At 45.3% G+C, this 15,359-nt stretch overlaps 1 protein-coding gene across 1 annotated transcript; it reads right to left on the bottom strand.

Annotated features, from left to right (window-relative positions):
* Positions 1-914: 914 nt before the first annotated feature.
* On the bottom strand, positions 915-14,067 carry PRPH2 (peripherin 2). The gene is made up of 3 exons (XM_037405863.1): positions 12,980-14,067; positions 9,993-10,239; positions 915-3,789 (listed from the first exon to the last, which is right to left on the bottom strand). Exons 1-3 carry the CDS (start codon positions 13,558-13,560, stop codon positions 3,553-3,555), a joined length of 1,065 nt encoding a protein of 354 aa, XP_037261760.1. The 5' UTR covers positions 13,561-14,067; the 3' UTR covers positions 915-3,552.
* Between the last annotated feature and the right edge of the window lie 1,292 nt (positions 14,068-15,359).

Raw genomic sequence — 15,359 nt, 5'->3', positions numbered from 1 at the left:
TACTTGGGAATTAATAGCTTTAAGGAAGCTGTTTATATTTCCTCCTTTAAAACACTTTAGTGAATGCTCTGTGCCCCTTCAAATAAATGTCACCAGTAAAATAACGCACTTTTTGTCATTTCTTTTAAAACAGAAATGATATTTCTTAAAAGTTGAAACTTCGAGGCCTTGGGCTGGCTCTCAGATCTGGGTACCGGGATTTAAGCCGGTAATCCGTATGGAGGTACCTAAAAAGAAGTGGCCTGGTTTGTATGAATTAAGCTCACATCCTTCTGAAGTTTATTAGTTTGAAAATGAGGGCACAGCTCTGGAAGTTGTTGGATTGCTGCAGGCAGATTTGACTACATGAGCTTTAGTCTTCAATTTAAAGCAACAACAATGCTTTCTTTTGGATGTCTGTTGCAAGTCAGATTTAAATGGGGGGAAAAAGAGGTTATAAACCCAGTTTAGCTGATTTTCAAGGGCCCTGAGGATGTTGGTGGTTTCACTTGTTGAGCATGCCTAGAAGTCAAGGCCTGTGAAGATGCTTTAATTCCTATGTACTACAAGAGGATACCACTAAAATGGCCCAGCAAAGTTTGTTTGTAGTAAGAGGCAAATGATGAAGGGGTCTGTGTGCACATCCTGAGCTTAGCTGGGCACATGAGAAGAGGAAAGTTTGCTTTCTTTCAGAGCTTTATATAAGGGGTGGGGAGAGGCTTCCCACCTATAGGATCACATAGAATGGGTCCAAAAAATGAATTCAGAAGCAAAAAGTCAGCAGTAACGCAAATTAAAGAAATCTGTATTAAATTGTATATATTTAAACATTTTCTTTAAAGAGATTCTTTACTTGCAATACAATTTTTAATACCTAAATTTACATTTGCAGGCAGCAGAGATATCTTTATCTAGAACAGCATTTGCAACGTCACAAGAAAGTGTATGTAAGATTGGATGAATGATATATTACATGTAATATTTTACAAAGCAGTCATATTACAATCTTGTGGTAATCATAAGATGTCATAAAGATCTTCATTAACCAGGAGGCTTTATTTTATACGGCATTAGCACATACACTATTTGTTCTTATTTGTACAAACCCCTGATTCCAAAACTATTCTTCATAAACCTGTCTCAGATGGTCTCTCTACCTGCTAAATACCATGAGACTCTTGCTCTGGGAACTGGTTTCTCCAGTGTGGCATTGAAAGAATAATTTGACGATTCGTTATGTTGCTTTAGCAATAGACTGGGGAAAAAAAAAATAAAAAAAATAAAAAGGGAGACCACAAATAATTGGAAAATCCTGTCTAAATCATTGGCCTAAACCAGATTTCTAGGGCAGCAATGAATCTAGGTCTCTGAAAAGTCTGATGTCTATTCAAGTAACCGGTATAGCTCACAGCACATGGAAGCCTCACAAGGAAAAACTGTAATTAATCCTTGTAGTGCAGCTCCTACCCATATGTGACTCCTCCAAAAAGCTCTTCTCTGATATATGTGGCCACATCGTGCGCCATCCACAATCCTGTTCTTCTGTAATGGACCAGCTGAGAGGAACAGCTGGTTGTAGTGATGTCCTCCTGAGAAGGAAGGAGTTGGTCTGGTTTGTACAGTTCTGCCATGCAGAGTGGCCCTCAGCAAAGCAGTAAATGATAGGCTGTGGTGAGTAGCAAGTTGGCTTTTACGTTAGTGCCCTTGTTCTAGTCCATCTTACACACAAAAGAAGAGAGCTGACTTTTTAGTTCAGTGTTGTAACTAAATCCATAATGGTAACTGAAGTTAAAAGCTTTGACCAGCTTTGAAAAAGTGAAAGGATGCCATGAATACCTGTCAAAATCAAACCTTGTGTGCAGATGGCCCAAGACAGCCTGGCCACGGAGGTGTAGACTATGGCTTGATGTACGGACATGTCCCTCCCTGATCTGCTGTGAACTGGCCTGTCCAGCCTAGAAGGAGTTTGAACAAAAGCCAGAGGAGCTGAGTGCTGCTGGGGCAAGTGCACAAGTTAAGAATGAAAACTAACAGGCTGTGCAATGAGTAGGCAGCTGCAAACATGGCTGCGTTTGAAGAGCCACCACCAGCCAGGTGGGAAGGACCCTCTGAGAAAGCTCTCCCGGGCACGCCGCAGAGAAGCAGAGGTTTTGCACAGCCGGGGTAGAAATAAGTGTGGTGCCGGGCTTGTAGCCGAGGGACTGGGATGTCTGCAATCGTTTGTGCAGGAGGTTGGGGCTTGCTCTCTTGGGTTTCTTTCCCTTTAGCTGAAATTACCTGGCATCTAAACTCAAGATGACACTCTGTGCCCTTACTAGAGGCCGCACACCAGAGCAAACTACTTCCATGTCTTATTCCAACTTTGTATATGAGAATAGGGTCCTCCAGCTACGATAGTATGTTTGGACAGATGGCAGCATATGCAAAGTGTGCCTTCAACGTAAAAGATAGAATGATGGGTGCCCTATCACTGATAAAGAAAAATGAAACTTGTAAAATTTTGCACACTGGGTACTGATGTAAATTTACTTTTCCCTGGCCTCAAAGTCTGAGGTTTGATGTATTTGTGGATGAATGGTACCCATTTACTAGGACCCTGAATAACAGTTGAAGTGTTATTTCTAGGAAGACTTTTTTTGTTTAGTTTTGTTTGGGTTTGGGTTTTTTTTCCTTGTCTTGCAAATAGTTGGGCTTGAATATTCTGGGGCAAATTATGAGATTACATACTTTTAAAAATGTCAAGAATAACTGGAACTGGCACATGCCCATAGCATTGATTCCACTCACTAAAAGAGGAATCTTCTAAGCTTCTGCTTGTTTAAATACAAGGTGAAGCATAAGTCTACAGCACACTCATTCAAGATACACAGACTGAAAAAAACCCTGAGAAACAAACCCCATAAATTTACCTTAATGTTGTTTTCGTGATACTTGTGCTGTTTCATTAAATTACAATTTTTGCTTAGTACGTAAATTCTCAGCATAAGTTTGCATTTTGTTCTATGTACACCTTAAGAATACAGCAGAAAATACCATTGCTTAGCACATTAACAAAAATCACAGTATATGAGAGGTTTGTCAAAATACCAGTATACTAAGTTATAAACAATTCTGGAAATCCTGCTTTCTTTGACTTCTAACACGTTATTCCCCAGAAAACCAATCTGTCTTTAAAATTTGAAGTACATAAAGTATGCTGATAAAACAACATGAGCAAAAGATGCTAACTTTTCAAATTCCACTTTCAATTTCAAAATAAGATGGAATGGATCACCTTGTGATGCCAGCAATTTATTTTTTGTGTTAAAACTAACTGTCCCTGTTAAGGGAACATGTGAATATTGCAAGTCCTAGTGAGGTCATTTCCCCAAGAAGATACGGATATGGTGTACTCACATTGTGGTAAAGGTATTATCCCAAGGTGCACTATATATGCCCATATACAAAAAAAAAGTATGCGTAGAAATGTGTATTCTGATGGTTGATACATAGCTTTTAAAATGTAGTTATTCACAATTCTCAGTTTTTTTGATTCCTCTCTGATAAAAAGTCAATCTTACATCAATTAGAAGCTCAACTGACTGTTGTGATGGCTGGTGTCTTCCCACCTTCCCCTCCTTCAGCCCCTTCAGCATCTGCTTCCACCTGATTGAACTTTCCAATCTTTTTCAAACTCTCTAGCGCAGACTTCAAAGTGTCCTTCAGGCTGTTCTCCAGGATCCACCCTTCGCTTTCACATTCAGGGTCTTCAGGATTTGCAATGCTTTCCAGAGAGGTCTGTAGGAGACGCAAGCCAACCATCACGGATATCTGCGCCGTGCAATGGAAAAGATAGAGCGTGTCAGGCAAACCTTTACACCCTTGCCCACACCTTCACCGTCCTCCGCTATGAGCAGCCTGGGCTGGCTGTGTGGACAAAATGCTAAAGGCACCACACAGGTACAGCTTAAGGGCTGCAGGAACCCTCCACATGAGAGGAGATGCTGGGCAGCCTTCCCCCTTGAGCTGGGGCCCAGAGGGCTGAAGGGGAGCTGGCAGCAGGAAAATGTCCCTTTGCAACTAGGAAAGGAGACGGTGGAGGTCTGAAATCAGTGAACACCACGTACCCCCTCACGGGGTGGCACCTCCTGGGAGATGCTGATGAAACCTCTGCTCCTGTGCACTACGTGTCCGTAAAGCTGTTTGTGTGCGCAACAATATCCACTTTGGTTTAACTCTAAATATTTCTAATTCATGTTGACTTCAATATGTGTGGCGAGTATATTAATCTGATCCAAGAGATATTAATGAATCAGCAACTGTGCAGAACACAGCAGCATTAGGGTTTGAGCCATCAGCTTGTCTACTTTGAATTCTGGTTTTGTTTTTATATAGGTATGTGCAAATAAGGAAAGCAAGGGAGCAGGTGATCTGCATCTCTCACTGGCTCTATCTAGAACAAAACAAATTTCTATTTCTGATAAAATATTCACCAGTCCCAGCAGCCCTGACTGAGACTTCTTCAACTCTGTTATGCTAGTGTAACACCCCTGACACTAGCGACACCCCAAACCTGCCTCCAGAGAGAAAGTTTTTCACCAGTGCTCTGCCTTCTAGCACCGTGCAGAACAGTCTGACTTGCACTGTTGTGGTGCTTATGAAGAGAAGTGATTGATCCGTGAAGTGGAGAAGGAAAGAAAAGGCAGGACCCAGAAGAGCCAGCTTGATGAGGTGGTGGAGCAGGTGGTTGGGATGGGGCAGCAGCAAGACTAGTTTAGTCTTTCGTGTGCTAGGTAAAGCTAGGGTTGAGACCACTCGTTGTTGTCTAAGTCCTCATAGGATTTGTTCTGTAAGGGAAATATGATGCCTCTGTTATCCTATCCAAATTCCCAAGGAAATGATTAGCTCTGGTCCTCCCAAACACTAATGGCTGAAGAGGCCAGCATCCCTCTGTGTTGCTTACCTGTTGGCACAGCTGAGGCCCCCGGGGAGCTGCCCTGGACCTGCAAGGTGCTGCTCTCTCTGGAGGCTTTTGAATTAAAGATGGAGGAAGCTTGCAAACTGTCATGCAGGATTACAGCAGCAGGTAGCTGGGCAGATTTGAAGTTGGGATTCAGCCACACAGCATGCCCAAAAGCAAAATTCACATCTGGATTTTTGGGCTCATGGGGCTGCTCAAGCATGTGCTTCTGTGGACCATTCGTTAGCCTATCTACCCTGGTCATCCTGCTTGTGTATGGTCAGTGTCTACAAACTCTTGGAAGACTAAAGCTACCACTGGTTGCTCTCAAAATTTTCAGATGTTCATGTTTCTCTGCCTTCACTCAAGATTAGAAAGGGAAAAACACTGGTCAAACAAACAAGCTTCATCAAATACATCCATATCCAAAGGCAAATTTTCATCCTGTTTAACATAGGAATGCATGACTTGCCACACCTTGGCCCTCAAAGAAGTTTCTAATGGTCGTGAATCTAGAAATGGTCTCCTTTTGTTGTGGATCTACCCAGTATGATGATGACTTAAATCAGTTGAAACACTATTCAACAAAAGCCACAAGAAGTGACAAATCGCATCACACTAGTCTTGGGATTTAAAGCCTTTGACATCTTCCCTTCAATCTGAGTCCCAGTTTTGCTGCCATCAGTCATGGGACTCATATCATTCATATTAAGGCTGCTGCAAGTAAAGATTAATGGGACTGGATGTAAAAGATGCCTCCGCATTGCTCTCTACTTGTGCCACCTCACCACGTGTCAGCAGGAGCTGGTTTTGGTGGCCAAGTTCCACTATTTGACAGCAGAATTAGCTGAGGCTTCCTAGGTGGCTCTAAGCCACTGAATATGGTCATGCTTTAAAAAAGGAAGGTGTTTCTGCAGAAGGGAGCAGCTGAACTGCCCTCAGATGAGGTTCCATGACATTTTCTCTCAGTGTAAGACTTCATTTTCTTAAAAATCTTGCTTAGAAAGATTTTGGGTCCCTGGGTTGAAATTTTCTAAAAGCAGTGCAAAACATTTGGCTCTCATCACCTCCGCTGGCCCAAGCCTGCCTTCTCTGCTGGATGAGAGTCCAGGAAGCTGGAGACAACTGTCTGGTCATTTAGTCTGTCTCCTACATGGTAGCACAGAGCCTCAGACCGTTGGCTTTGCCGAAGTCCCGCACCAGGGAAGTTACAGCACCAGGCACCAGCATGTGCTGGGGGGAGCTGGCTGAAAGCACCTTGGCAGTAAAGTGCCCTGGGGGCCTGGTGGACACCAAGCTGAACATGAGCCAGCAACGTGCCCTGGTGGCAAAGCTGGGGAAGGGTATCCTGGGCTGCATTAGGCAACGTATTGCCAGCGAGCCGAGGGAGGTGATCCTTCCCCTCTGCTCAGCGCTGGTGAGGCCGCAGCTGGAGTGCTGCATCCACTGCTGGGCTCCCCAGTTCAAGAGTGATGTGGGCATGCTGGAGGGAGCCCAACAAAGGGCCACTGAGATGGTGAAGGGACTGGAGCACCTCTGCTGTGTGAAGAGGTTGAGAGAGCTGGGAACACTCAGCCTTGAGAAGAGACGGCTTTGGAGGAGATCTCATTGATGTGTACAAGTATCTGAAGGGAGCGTGTGAAGAAGATGGAGCCAGGCTCTTCTAAGTGGTGCCCAGCGGCAGGACAAGAGGCCATGGGCACACACTGAAATGCAGGATCTTCTGAATGTCAGGAAACACTTTTTCACTGTGAGGGTGACTGAGCGCTGGCCCAGGCTGCTTAGAGAAATGTTGGAGTCTCCTTCCTTGGAGATATTCAAAAGCCACCTGGACATGGTCCTGGGCACCCAGCTCCAGGTGGCCCTGCTTGAGCAGGGGGGTTGGATGGGATAACCTCCACAGGTCCCTCCCAAACTCATCCAGTCTGTGACTCTGAGTTGCAGACCTGTGTTTAATCACAACCCAGCAGAGCAGGCCTGGGCATCAGGGTCCCAAAGCCAGCCCGGTGTCTCTGAGCGATGCTTTCCCCTGGCCAAGAGACAAACCATCATGACACTCCTGTCCTTTTACAGCAGCTTTACAGCGGCAGGAAGAACAAGGCCACGGTGTTCCTCCAGGGCTAGGCATGGACAGGCTGGGCTGGTGCATCCCCCTGCACCACAGCACGCTCAGCCCCTCGGTCTGTGCCAGCAGAGCCAACTGTCCTTCTGGGGGGTCCCTGCTGCCTGGGGGTTGGTTTTGGAGATTATAGGGAGTTCACCCCTGGTATTCAATGCAGCGGAGAGTTCACTCTCCAGTGCGTGAGGTGCAATGCACCTCCCGCTCGTGTCTCATCGCTCTCCTGGGTTCCCACCTCCTGGAGCTCAGTGCTGGGCTCCCTGTGGCACCACATGTGAGGTGAATCTCAGGGTCTCTGCTGTTGCAGTAGCTGTGACCTGTCGAGAGCCATGTGTTTGTACAGGTGAAGGACCTGGAGGATCTGAGGAAATGGCTACTGCCCTCCCTTCATTTTGAAATTCTCTCTCCAGGGCATCCTTGAACCCCTCGTTTCCTCTTTGCTGGCTGAGGCAGGTCGAGAAGACAGCCAGGCTTCCTCCGCTTGACCTTCTGTGATGAAGCCCATCTGTTTGTCAGGGTTTAGCCTGAGGCGGCTTAGCTAGAGCAGGGTGTGATCTTTTTTTGTCCCCCTCATGACCAGTTGTCACTCATGGGAAGCCTACAGCTTTTGCTAGTAAAAGCAGCATGTGGTTAATAATGTAATTACCAAAAAATACGACACACGACATTTTTTTCCAATAGAAGTTCTGATACTTCAAAATAGGTTCATTCTCCCTTGCACCTAATATAGAAACATTAAACGTAAATGGTCTTCCCTGAGGTCCCTACACCTGTTTGGCATGTTATGGTTTTCCACAGCTCGAAGTAACAGCTGTGATTAGTGTCTCCCTCCGTGCTCTGTCCCCCTTCCCACACCTCAGGACCACCAACCCGGCTGGAAGAGTCCTCTGCCGGCCCCCAGCAGGGCTTTGCTGGGGAGATGCTGTGTCCGTACCGCTTGGCTTGAGTTCAAAGCGGCTCCAGCTGCAAAGCAAACCAGGATGCTCCTCTGCTTTGGCACTTTTCTGTAACTTCTCAGCAAGCCAAAGGGAAAATGAGAAGCGCAGGGCCAGCACGTTAACCGCCTGCTGGGTTGCACCCCGGTCAGACCGGCACCTTACCTCGGCCAGGAGTCGGGACCTCTGCCGCACTCCTACACAGTGTAAAATTGTTTCCTACCTGACTGGAATTCAAAGAAAGTGGTTGTATTTCAAGGGGGACTAAATGAATGTCTGCCTCCTGCTTTGCTTCCTCCCTTCAAAGTTTGCCTTAAAAGTGGAGGGAGACCCACATCTAGACCCTTTAGGGTAGAATATCAGGCAAGTCATAAATATTCAGGAGGGCCAATTAATATAACCTCGGATTGTGATATTTCTTTAAAGCTTTGCCCTGAGAGTCCTCTGATTGCTGGAGAAAAAATCTCACCTTCTATTTGGAAAAAGATGAAGAAAAACAGAGAATATTGTATTTCTCATTATGCCACAGGTTGAAAAAAAAATACCCGGGTGTACTTTGAAGAGTTAGACATAAAATACTGTATTTTTATCGCTACTGTTAATGTTAATGTCTTTAATCTCCTACAAGTCAGAATGTTACAGGTTCCTAGTCATGATTTCTCACTGCTGGCATTAGTATTTCTGTGCCTTTTTCCCCCTGAGTTTTTGAAGTTCCTTCTGATTTTCATATACAGCAGAAATTCCCCTCTCTTCAAGAACTCTTCATTTGAATCTGAGCTGAGGCACGAGCTTCTCTTTCTTTTCTTACCAGCAGAACAGCACTCCAAGGAGGCAGTACATTTCTCTGCCGTGTGGAGCAGTTATTTTAAAAATAACACAACATGAAGTAACTTTATGATATGTTTTCCAGTTCACAGATTATTTGGGTAGGTGTTTATTTCCTAAAAAGCATCTTCATTCCTGGAAGGGTGTAGGCCAGTGCTTCTATCAAAATACGATGCATCTTTTTTTTTTTTTTGATTTGCGTTCATATAAATTTTTAAACACCCAGCTGAACCATTTAAAACAGGCAATGCCATTTGCAGCTGCCTTTTGAAGGGTTCAAAAGGGTCTGCTCCCTCCATGTCACGCAGTGAGCTGCACCCTCCCCACTCCCCACCTGGTCCTGCCCTACCTCCACATCCAGCACCTCACGCGCCAGCCCTCGTGCCGCTGCCAGCTCACGCTCCCTGCGTATTAGCATTGATTAAACACCCTGGCCAGAAAACTGGCCATCTCCCAGGGGCAGAAGGATGCATTTTCCTCACATTGGATGAACAGTATTTTAGCAGCAAAGCTGCACTTTGGGTTATGGTGCCCACAAACATCTGCACTGGGCAGTGTTGGCACCTGTTTGCATATGGACTATGGTTTCAGGAAGCAGAGTAAAATAAAATTAATCCACCTGCTTCACCTAAACCGCTTCTTGTGACCAAAAACATTGGTGGAGCTGATGAAGGACCTTAAACCAAATGCTGCCCTGAAGCTGGACACTGCACACAGCTCTAGGTCTTATTTTCATCAGCACATAAACTGCTTAATTGCACTTTCTGTCCCACGAATTACTGCCATCTCTTTCCGATGCACTGCTTTGTGTACTTTTCATTCCCCACTAATGGTGACACATGTGAAATTAATGCATCTGGACAACTGAGCCCTTGCACGCTCCACCCTGCATTTGGCAGAAAATGAGTCCTGTTTCCCCTCCCTCCCGTGGGATGCTCCAGGCTCTGGCCCCTTGCTCTGAAGGGGCAGTCCATAATTTAACAGCCCCCCCCATGCTTCCCAGCTGTGTCTCCAGCCTGGGACCTTTTAGGCTTTACGCAGATGTTCACTGTTAGATGTTTTCTCTGCCAAAGAACCATGGTGGATGATTTATTTTAAATAGATCTGATCTTTAACTTAAAAGTCCATGCTGAAAAACACTCTGCTCGTCCAGAGCTGGCGCTTCAGCAAAGCGGGGCTGGGGGGAGAGAGTTACCTCAAAAAGCCAGACGAGGATGACGACGGCGCCCATGGAGCTCATCATGCTGCTGTAGTAGTGCAGGAGGGCTTCCCGGCAGCCCCGGCGCCAGAGGTTGAGCTCCTCTGTTTGGTAGTCGTAGCTGTAGTGAGCCGAGTTGTTGGTGACGTGGTACTGGATGCAGGGTCTCGGGGAGCTGGGGTTGCAGCAGCTGAAAGGGACACCATCTACCAGGTACCGTCCGTCCACGTTGCTTTTTATCCGACTATGGGCAAGGGCAGAAGGAAGCATGAATACACACACATATGCACACATACATAAAGATATACCGGAGCAAACTTGCTCGAGAAAGGAAAGCAAAGGCAACACAGATTTTCCACCGTGCCTCCTGGCCATGCCGTTTCTCTGCATCCTCTGTTCATATAGCAGTGTTTGTCCCAGGTGTTTTCCTCTCTGAAATCGTTTTCTATGTCAAGGCTACACCAAATCTATAATTAACTCTTCATGATGGAAATGCACCCTCCAGATCACTTCTTAAAAAAAAACTTATTTTTTTGAGAAAAGTAAATGGCAGGGAGAAATTTCCGGAGGGGCAGTCAGAAAAAAGTGATCACAGCACAGTTAGGGTGGAAGGGAGATGCTGGAGGTGACCTGAGCTTGGAAAAGGACCCGCAACAGCCTTAGGACCCACCATATTCAGCCAGACCATGGATCTGGCAAACCTAATAGGTTCTGTTGGATGATAATAGCTCCAGGAAGGGGTTGTGCATTTACTCCTGGCTTGGGAAGATAGCCAGCATTTAAAACGTGAAATGTGCTTCAGCAACAGGATGCTGAAAAATCTCTGAAGTCGTTGCAGGAGCTCCCCAGCTGTTGTTCATTTAAGACTGTGGTTGCTCTCCATAAACAGCCATTTAGTCTGGTGCCTTATGAGATACTTAGATGAGAGATACTTGGAAGGCAAATAGTTCCACTGAGACTGTAAAAGACTATGATAAGAGGACTGCAACTCTAACAAATGCCATTTTGCTTAGAAAATGACAGAATGGAGAGCCCCAGTGACCCAGAAAGGTGAAAAAAACATCTGAGAGTCACTTGTAGCTTTCTATACGGATATCTTACAGCTGTGTCATAGAGAGAGAGAGGTGATTGTGACAGCCTGGTGAAGCAAAATTCCACTTTGCAGTCATGACCTAAATATACCTAAATGCCAAATGCAGTTGAGGTTTTATTTCCAGGTGCAAAGTGTGCTCTGAGTTGGGTCTAATTCCCAGTGATGTGTAAATGCTCCACCAGCTTCAGAGAGATTGTATCAGGCCTTCGTTCTACAAATAATATAAGAATCACATTGCTGGGGATAGACTCCCACCTTCCCTGGAATTAAGAACTTTGTTATTGACTTCAAAGGGGCCGGAACATCGCGCCAGGAAGGTGAGCAGACATTGTGCACCACAGCGTAGTTCAAACCTTGAATTGACTCATTAACATCCATTTGTGGATTTTTAATGGCCTATTTCCTGCCTGAGTAGTACAAAGAAATTGCCCTGAGTCTCAGTCCCAAACAAGACATCAGTTATTAAGGGCAATATAACCTTGTTTTGCCTCTGTGCTTTGCCCTTCCACTGCTGGTGGATTAAGTTACAGCTCTCAAATCTCCATATAATGCTGGCAAGGTGTTTTCAAGTAGTTATTTATACCCATGGGCATACCTTCGCAATGCAAATACTCCCTTATTAAATAGTGATGTATTTGTTATAACCCCACAGTGCAATAGGTTAAGCCTGCAACAGTTTTCACTATAAAGTCCTAGTTCAGAATTGCAAAAACAATCAGACCACCCAGCAAGTCAAAACAATATGCAGAGAGACACACACATGAAGTAACTCTTACACAGTCAGGCAGGGATCCCAAGAGATACACAAAGCTTTTTACAAAATTACTTCAGACATTTTTAACATAGGCAGTATATTTAGAAGGCAGATTGCTTCCAGTTTGCAAGACCCTTTGTGCAACCACAGAGCATGAACGCTAATGAATGATGTTCCCAAAGAACTCTGAATAACGATCTCTTCCCCTCGTACTTATTTTTTTTTAAAGTTGTGGGTATTTGTGCTCAACATTCAGTTTTTAATTTCAGAAGTTCTTTTGTTCTCGTTGTTTATTTCTTACTTGTGCTTACGGCACCTAACCTGATTTTGAGATTACTGCCTCTTTAGGCACTGACATCAGAGCCATTAAGATATTTCTGGTCAACAATCTGTCCTGGTTTGTACAGAGGAAACTAGTGCTGTTTTCTCATGAGGTTTAAAAAAAAATTAGGCACAAGTATATATATTGCACATGTTTTTACACAATGAAGAACTTAAAATGCCTTTGGCTACCGGGGACACTGTGCAAAGCCAGGAACATCAACGGGTGTTGATGCTCAGTAGTGTCACAGTGCTGAAGGAATCCATGGAGTGAATATAAAAATCAAACTCTAAATCTTAAGGATTTAAAACACAAGTTATTGGTAAAGTGTTACTGTTCCTATTTGTTTCCATGAGACTGATTAATTGCCAATACCTAATTGGAGTTTTGAAAGTGGCATTGACAGTATATATCCAGGGAAGTCTTGTTTTAGGAACTTGGTAAGTCCACATTGAAATGTGCTTTAGGATTAGTGAAGTTCTGATACTTTCCTGTAGTTTTGGGAGTAGGTATGTGTGGCTCAACAAAATGGGTTTACAAAGAGGTAAAAGAGTAAAAAATACTACTTTAAATCTGTTCACGCTGCACTGAGTAAAAGTGAGAATTGTATATGCTTTGTATTTTAGGCTCTGGATAACATTAGAGGAATTTGTCAGGGGAGGAAGCCATCTAGCTGATCGTTTGGAGTCCTTATTAAGCAAGAGCAGAACAAAACCCCCTTGTATACAAAACCCCCTCTGGCCAGTGCCTCTTGGGATGTACATTTCTTTAGTATGAACGGTACTATGCACTACAAACCCCACTACGGCACTTACTCTTTCACTTCTTTGGAGCTGAAGTCCAGATATCTGTTGCTGATCCACTGAATTTCAAACCAATCTTTGTAGCCGTTGTTCCCACAGCATTTGAACTCAATTTGGAGCATGTCAATGGTCTTCTTCATGAAGCATCTTCCAGGGGTGTCTGTGTCCCGGTAGAACTTCATGCCATTCTTGAGCCCCTGGGCCAGCGTGCTGTCCAGAGAGCCCCGCATGAGAAAGCAAACCAGAGCAATGAAGAAAACAAGTATGTTAAAGAAGAAACATAGTGCCAGGTAGGGTTTCAGCAAAGGCTTCCACCTGGCAAATTTAGCGGGATCCAGAGAATCATAACAAATTTTGCCAGCAAAACCATTGTAGCCGCAGGATAATATACCCATCAATATCAAAGAATTGGGCACAAAGTGGCTTTCAGAATTGTCCATCACTTCACTTCGCTTCCGGAGTTCAATTTTGAGGAACAATCCCATGCTAAAAACAACGATTCCAGCAAACACTGAAAACCAGTTCATGAGCCATAGTCCCTGTGCTAGTTTTACCCGTTTCTTCTGATTGAATTTGACTTTCATCAGTGCCATCTTTGCAATGTGAGATGTTGGAAGATTTCACAGCCTGGACCCCTCTTCTCGGTGTGAGCAACTGGAGGAAGAACCATTCAGGCGTTGGAGGAGACCCTGAACGGCACGGCGGGAAGCAAGCCACTGCACAGTCCTTCCATCTTGAGCTCCCCCAGTCAGGATTTGAGCAAGTAAAATATTTAAGGATCCCAATTAACAATTTCACATTAGTGAGAATAATGGGCAATTAGCACCTACAACTATTTCTGGTAGTTCCTTCCAAGCAAAGGAGAAACAGTCTCAAGGTTTCAAATGATTTGATCTGGATCTGCAAGACGTCATTCTAATACCTTTAATCATTTGATCCAATCTGGAGAAATGTCTGTCAACAGATGAGTAGAAATAATCCCTCATGTTACCATTTAGTAGATTTGTGCTTTCTTATGGTAGGCTGCTGGGCAAAATATGAAAATCCAGAGATATAAAAAGACCTTTGCTGCCAGAAGAGTATGGATCCTTTGGGGAAACAGGAAAAATATACATCGCCTGCGTGATCCTGACCTATTCATATCTACAGCCAAAACCATCTTTCTAGTCCTTACCCTTCTGTGTTGACATGAGGTGACATCCCGTGGCTTATGTGTTCTGGAAGCAGATAAGCGTGTAGTTTACAGTGACCTAAAAAACCTAAGCTTGGCATTTTCTATTAACTTCCAGGGCTCGTACTGTCTCCGGGCCTTGGCAGGAGGGAAAAAGAAAGGAAAAGTTCAGAGAAACTCAATAAATAAAGCCTGGGGTGAAATTTAGAGGTGCTTTTACAAAAAGCGAGCTGACATGAGCAGCTTATGGGCTAATCGCTGGGCTAGGGAGGAGAGCAGGGCTGGCGGGGCTGCCTGGGTGTCCCGGGAGCTTACACCAGGGAGGAATCCCACCGAGCAGCTGGGGAGGGACCCTCGGCCATTGTCACTAGCAGTGTAAGGGAAGCACCCCGGGGTCCCCGGGGTCTGGCTGAGTGACCTGCAGCCTGGTCCCGCTTCCACACTGTAGTAGGCAGAAAAGGAGGGATGCAACCCTCCTCTTCAACGGCGGCCTTCCTCCTTCTGCCGCACAGCCGTTCAGGGAGCACAGATCCTGGGCTTTTGCTATTTCCAGTGCTTTAGGAGTTTTCCTCACCTGGAAATATCACTTCCTGCCACCCCCACCCCCCTTGCCCTGCAGAGGTTCAGAGCTATTGGGAAAGTCCTTTTTCCACTCACCACCTGCCACAGCAACACAAAATTAACCTCAGGCAACCTCCAGCGATGCAAAAGTGACTGCAGGTGTGTGATGGCGTGGGTGCTAACGCCACAGGTGAGAAAGGAGCAGCCCCAGGAGAGGGACCGGGAGGCTCTGCCCAGACCCAAACCAACCTGACCCGCTGCCGCCCAAGCGCCCTGGGGGCATCCTCTAGTGGCTGCCAGCAGCATGGCTGCCTGCCCCGAGCCAAGGGTGAAGGGACCTGCCCAGGAGGAAGGCAAGTGTGAATTTTTTTAATTTTTTTTTTTAATGCACTGAAAAATAGCATTTTGGTAGTCTCCTGCGATGTGGTACCATGGATGCTGCTCAGTTACCATTTGAGATCCTGGAATGCTGGAGGTCCCTTCAGTAAGGACAAAGGCTATCAAGCTGCTACTTTTTCCTGTGCTAATAGAAGGTTCTTGTGACGGACCGTTTTTGGCCCATCCATGTGCTATCATGGTGACCTGCACAGCACCTGGTAACTGGGATTTTCTCAAAGCAGGCCTGGTTGCTCACACTGCTGCCGCCCTTGCAGGTGAAGG

Source organism: Falco rusticolus, chromosome 12 (assembly GCF_015220075.1).
Source record: "Falco rusticolus isolate bFalRus1 chromosome 12, bFalRus1.pri, whole genome shotgun sequence".
NCBI classification, from domain to species: Eukaryota; Metazoa; Chordata; class Aves; order Falconiformes; family Falconidae; genus Falco; species Falco rusticolus.
Note: the sequence above shows the minus strand (reverse complement) of the source record. Positions and strands in the feature narration are given on the sequence as shown.

Coding starts and splice junctions, on each gene's coding strand:
- PRPH2 (XM_037405863.1), bottom strand. CDS start 13,560: ATGGCACTGATGAAAGTCAAATTCAATCAGAAGAAACGGGTAAAACTA. Junction 10,240..12,979: donor AGCTCCAAAGAAGTGAAAGA/GTAAGTGCCGTA, acceptor CCTTGCCCATAG/TCGGATAAAAAGCAACGTGG. Junction 3,790..9,992: donor TCCTCGTCTGGCTTTTTGAG/GTAACTCTCTCC, acceptor TGCACGGCGCAG/ATATCCGTGATGGTTGGCTT.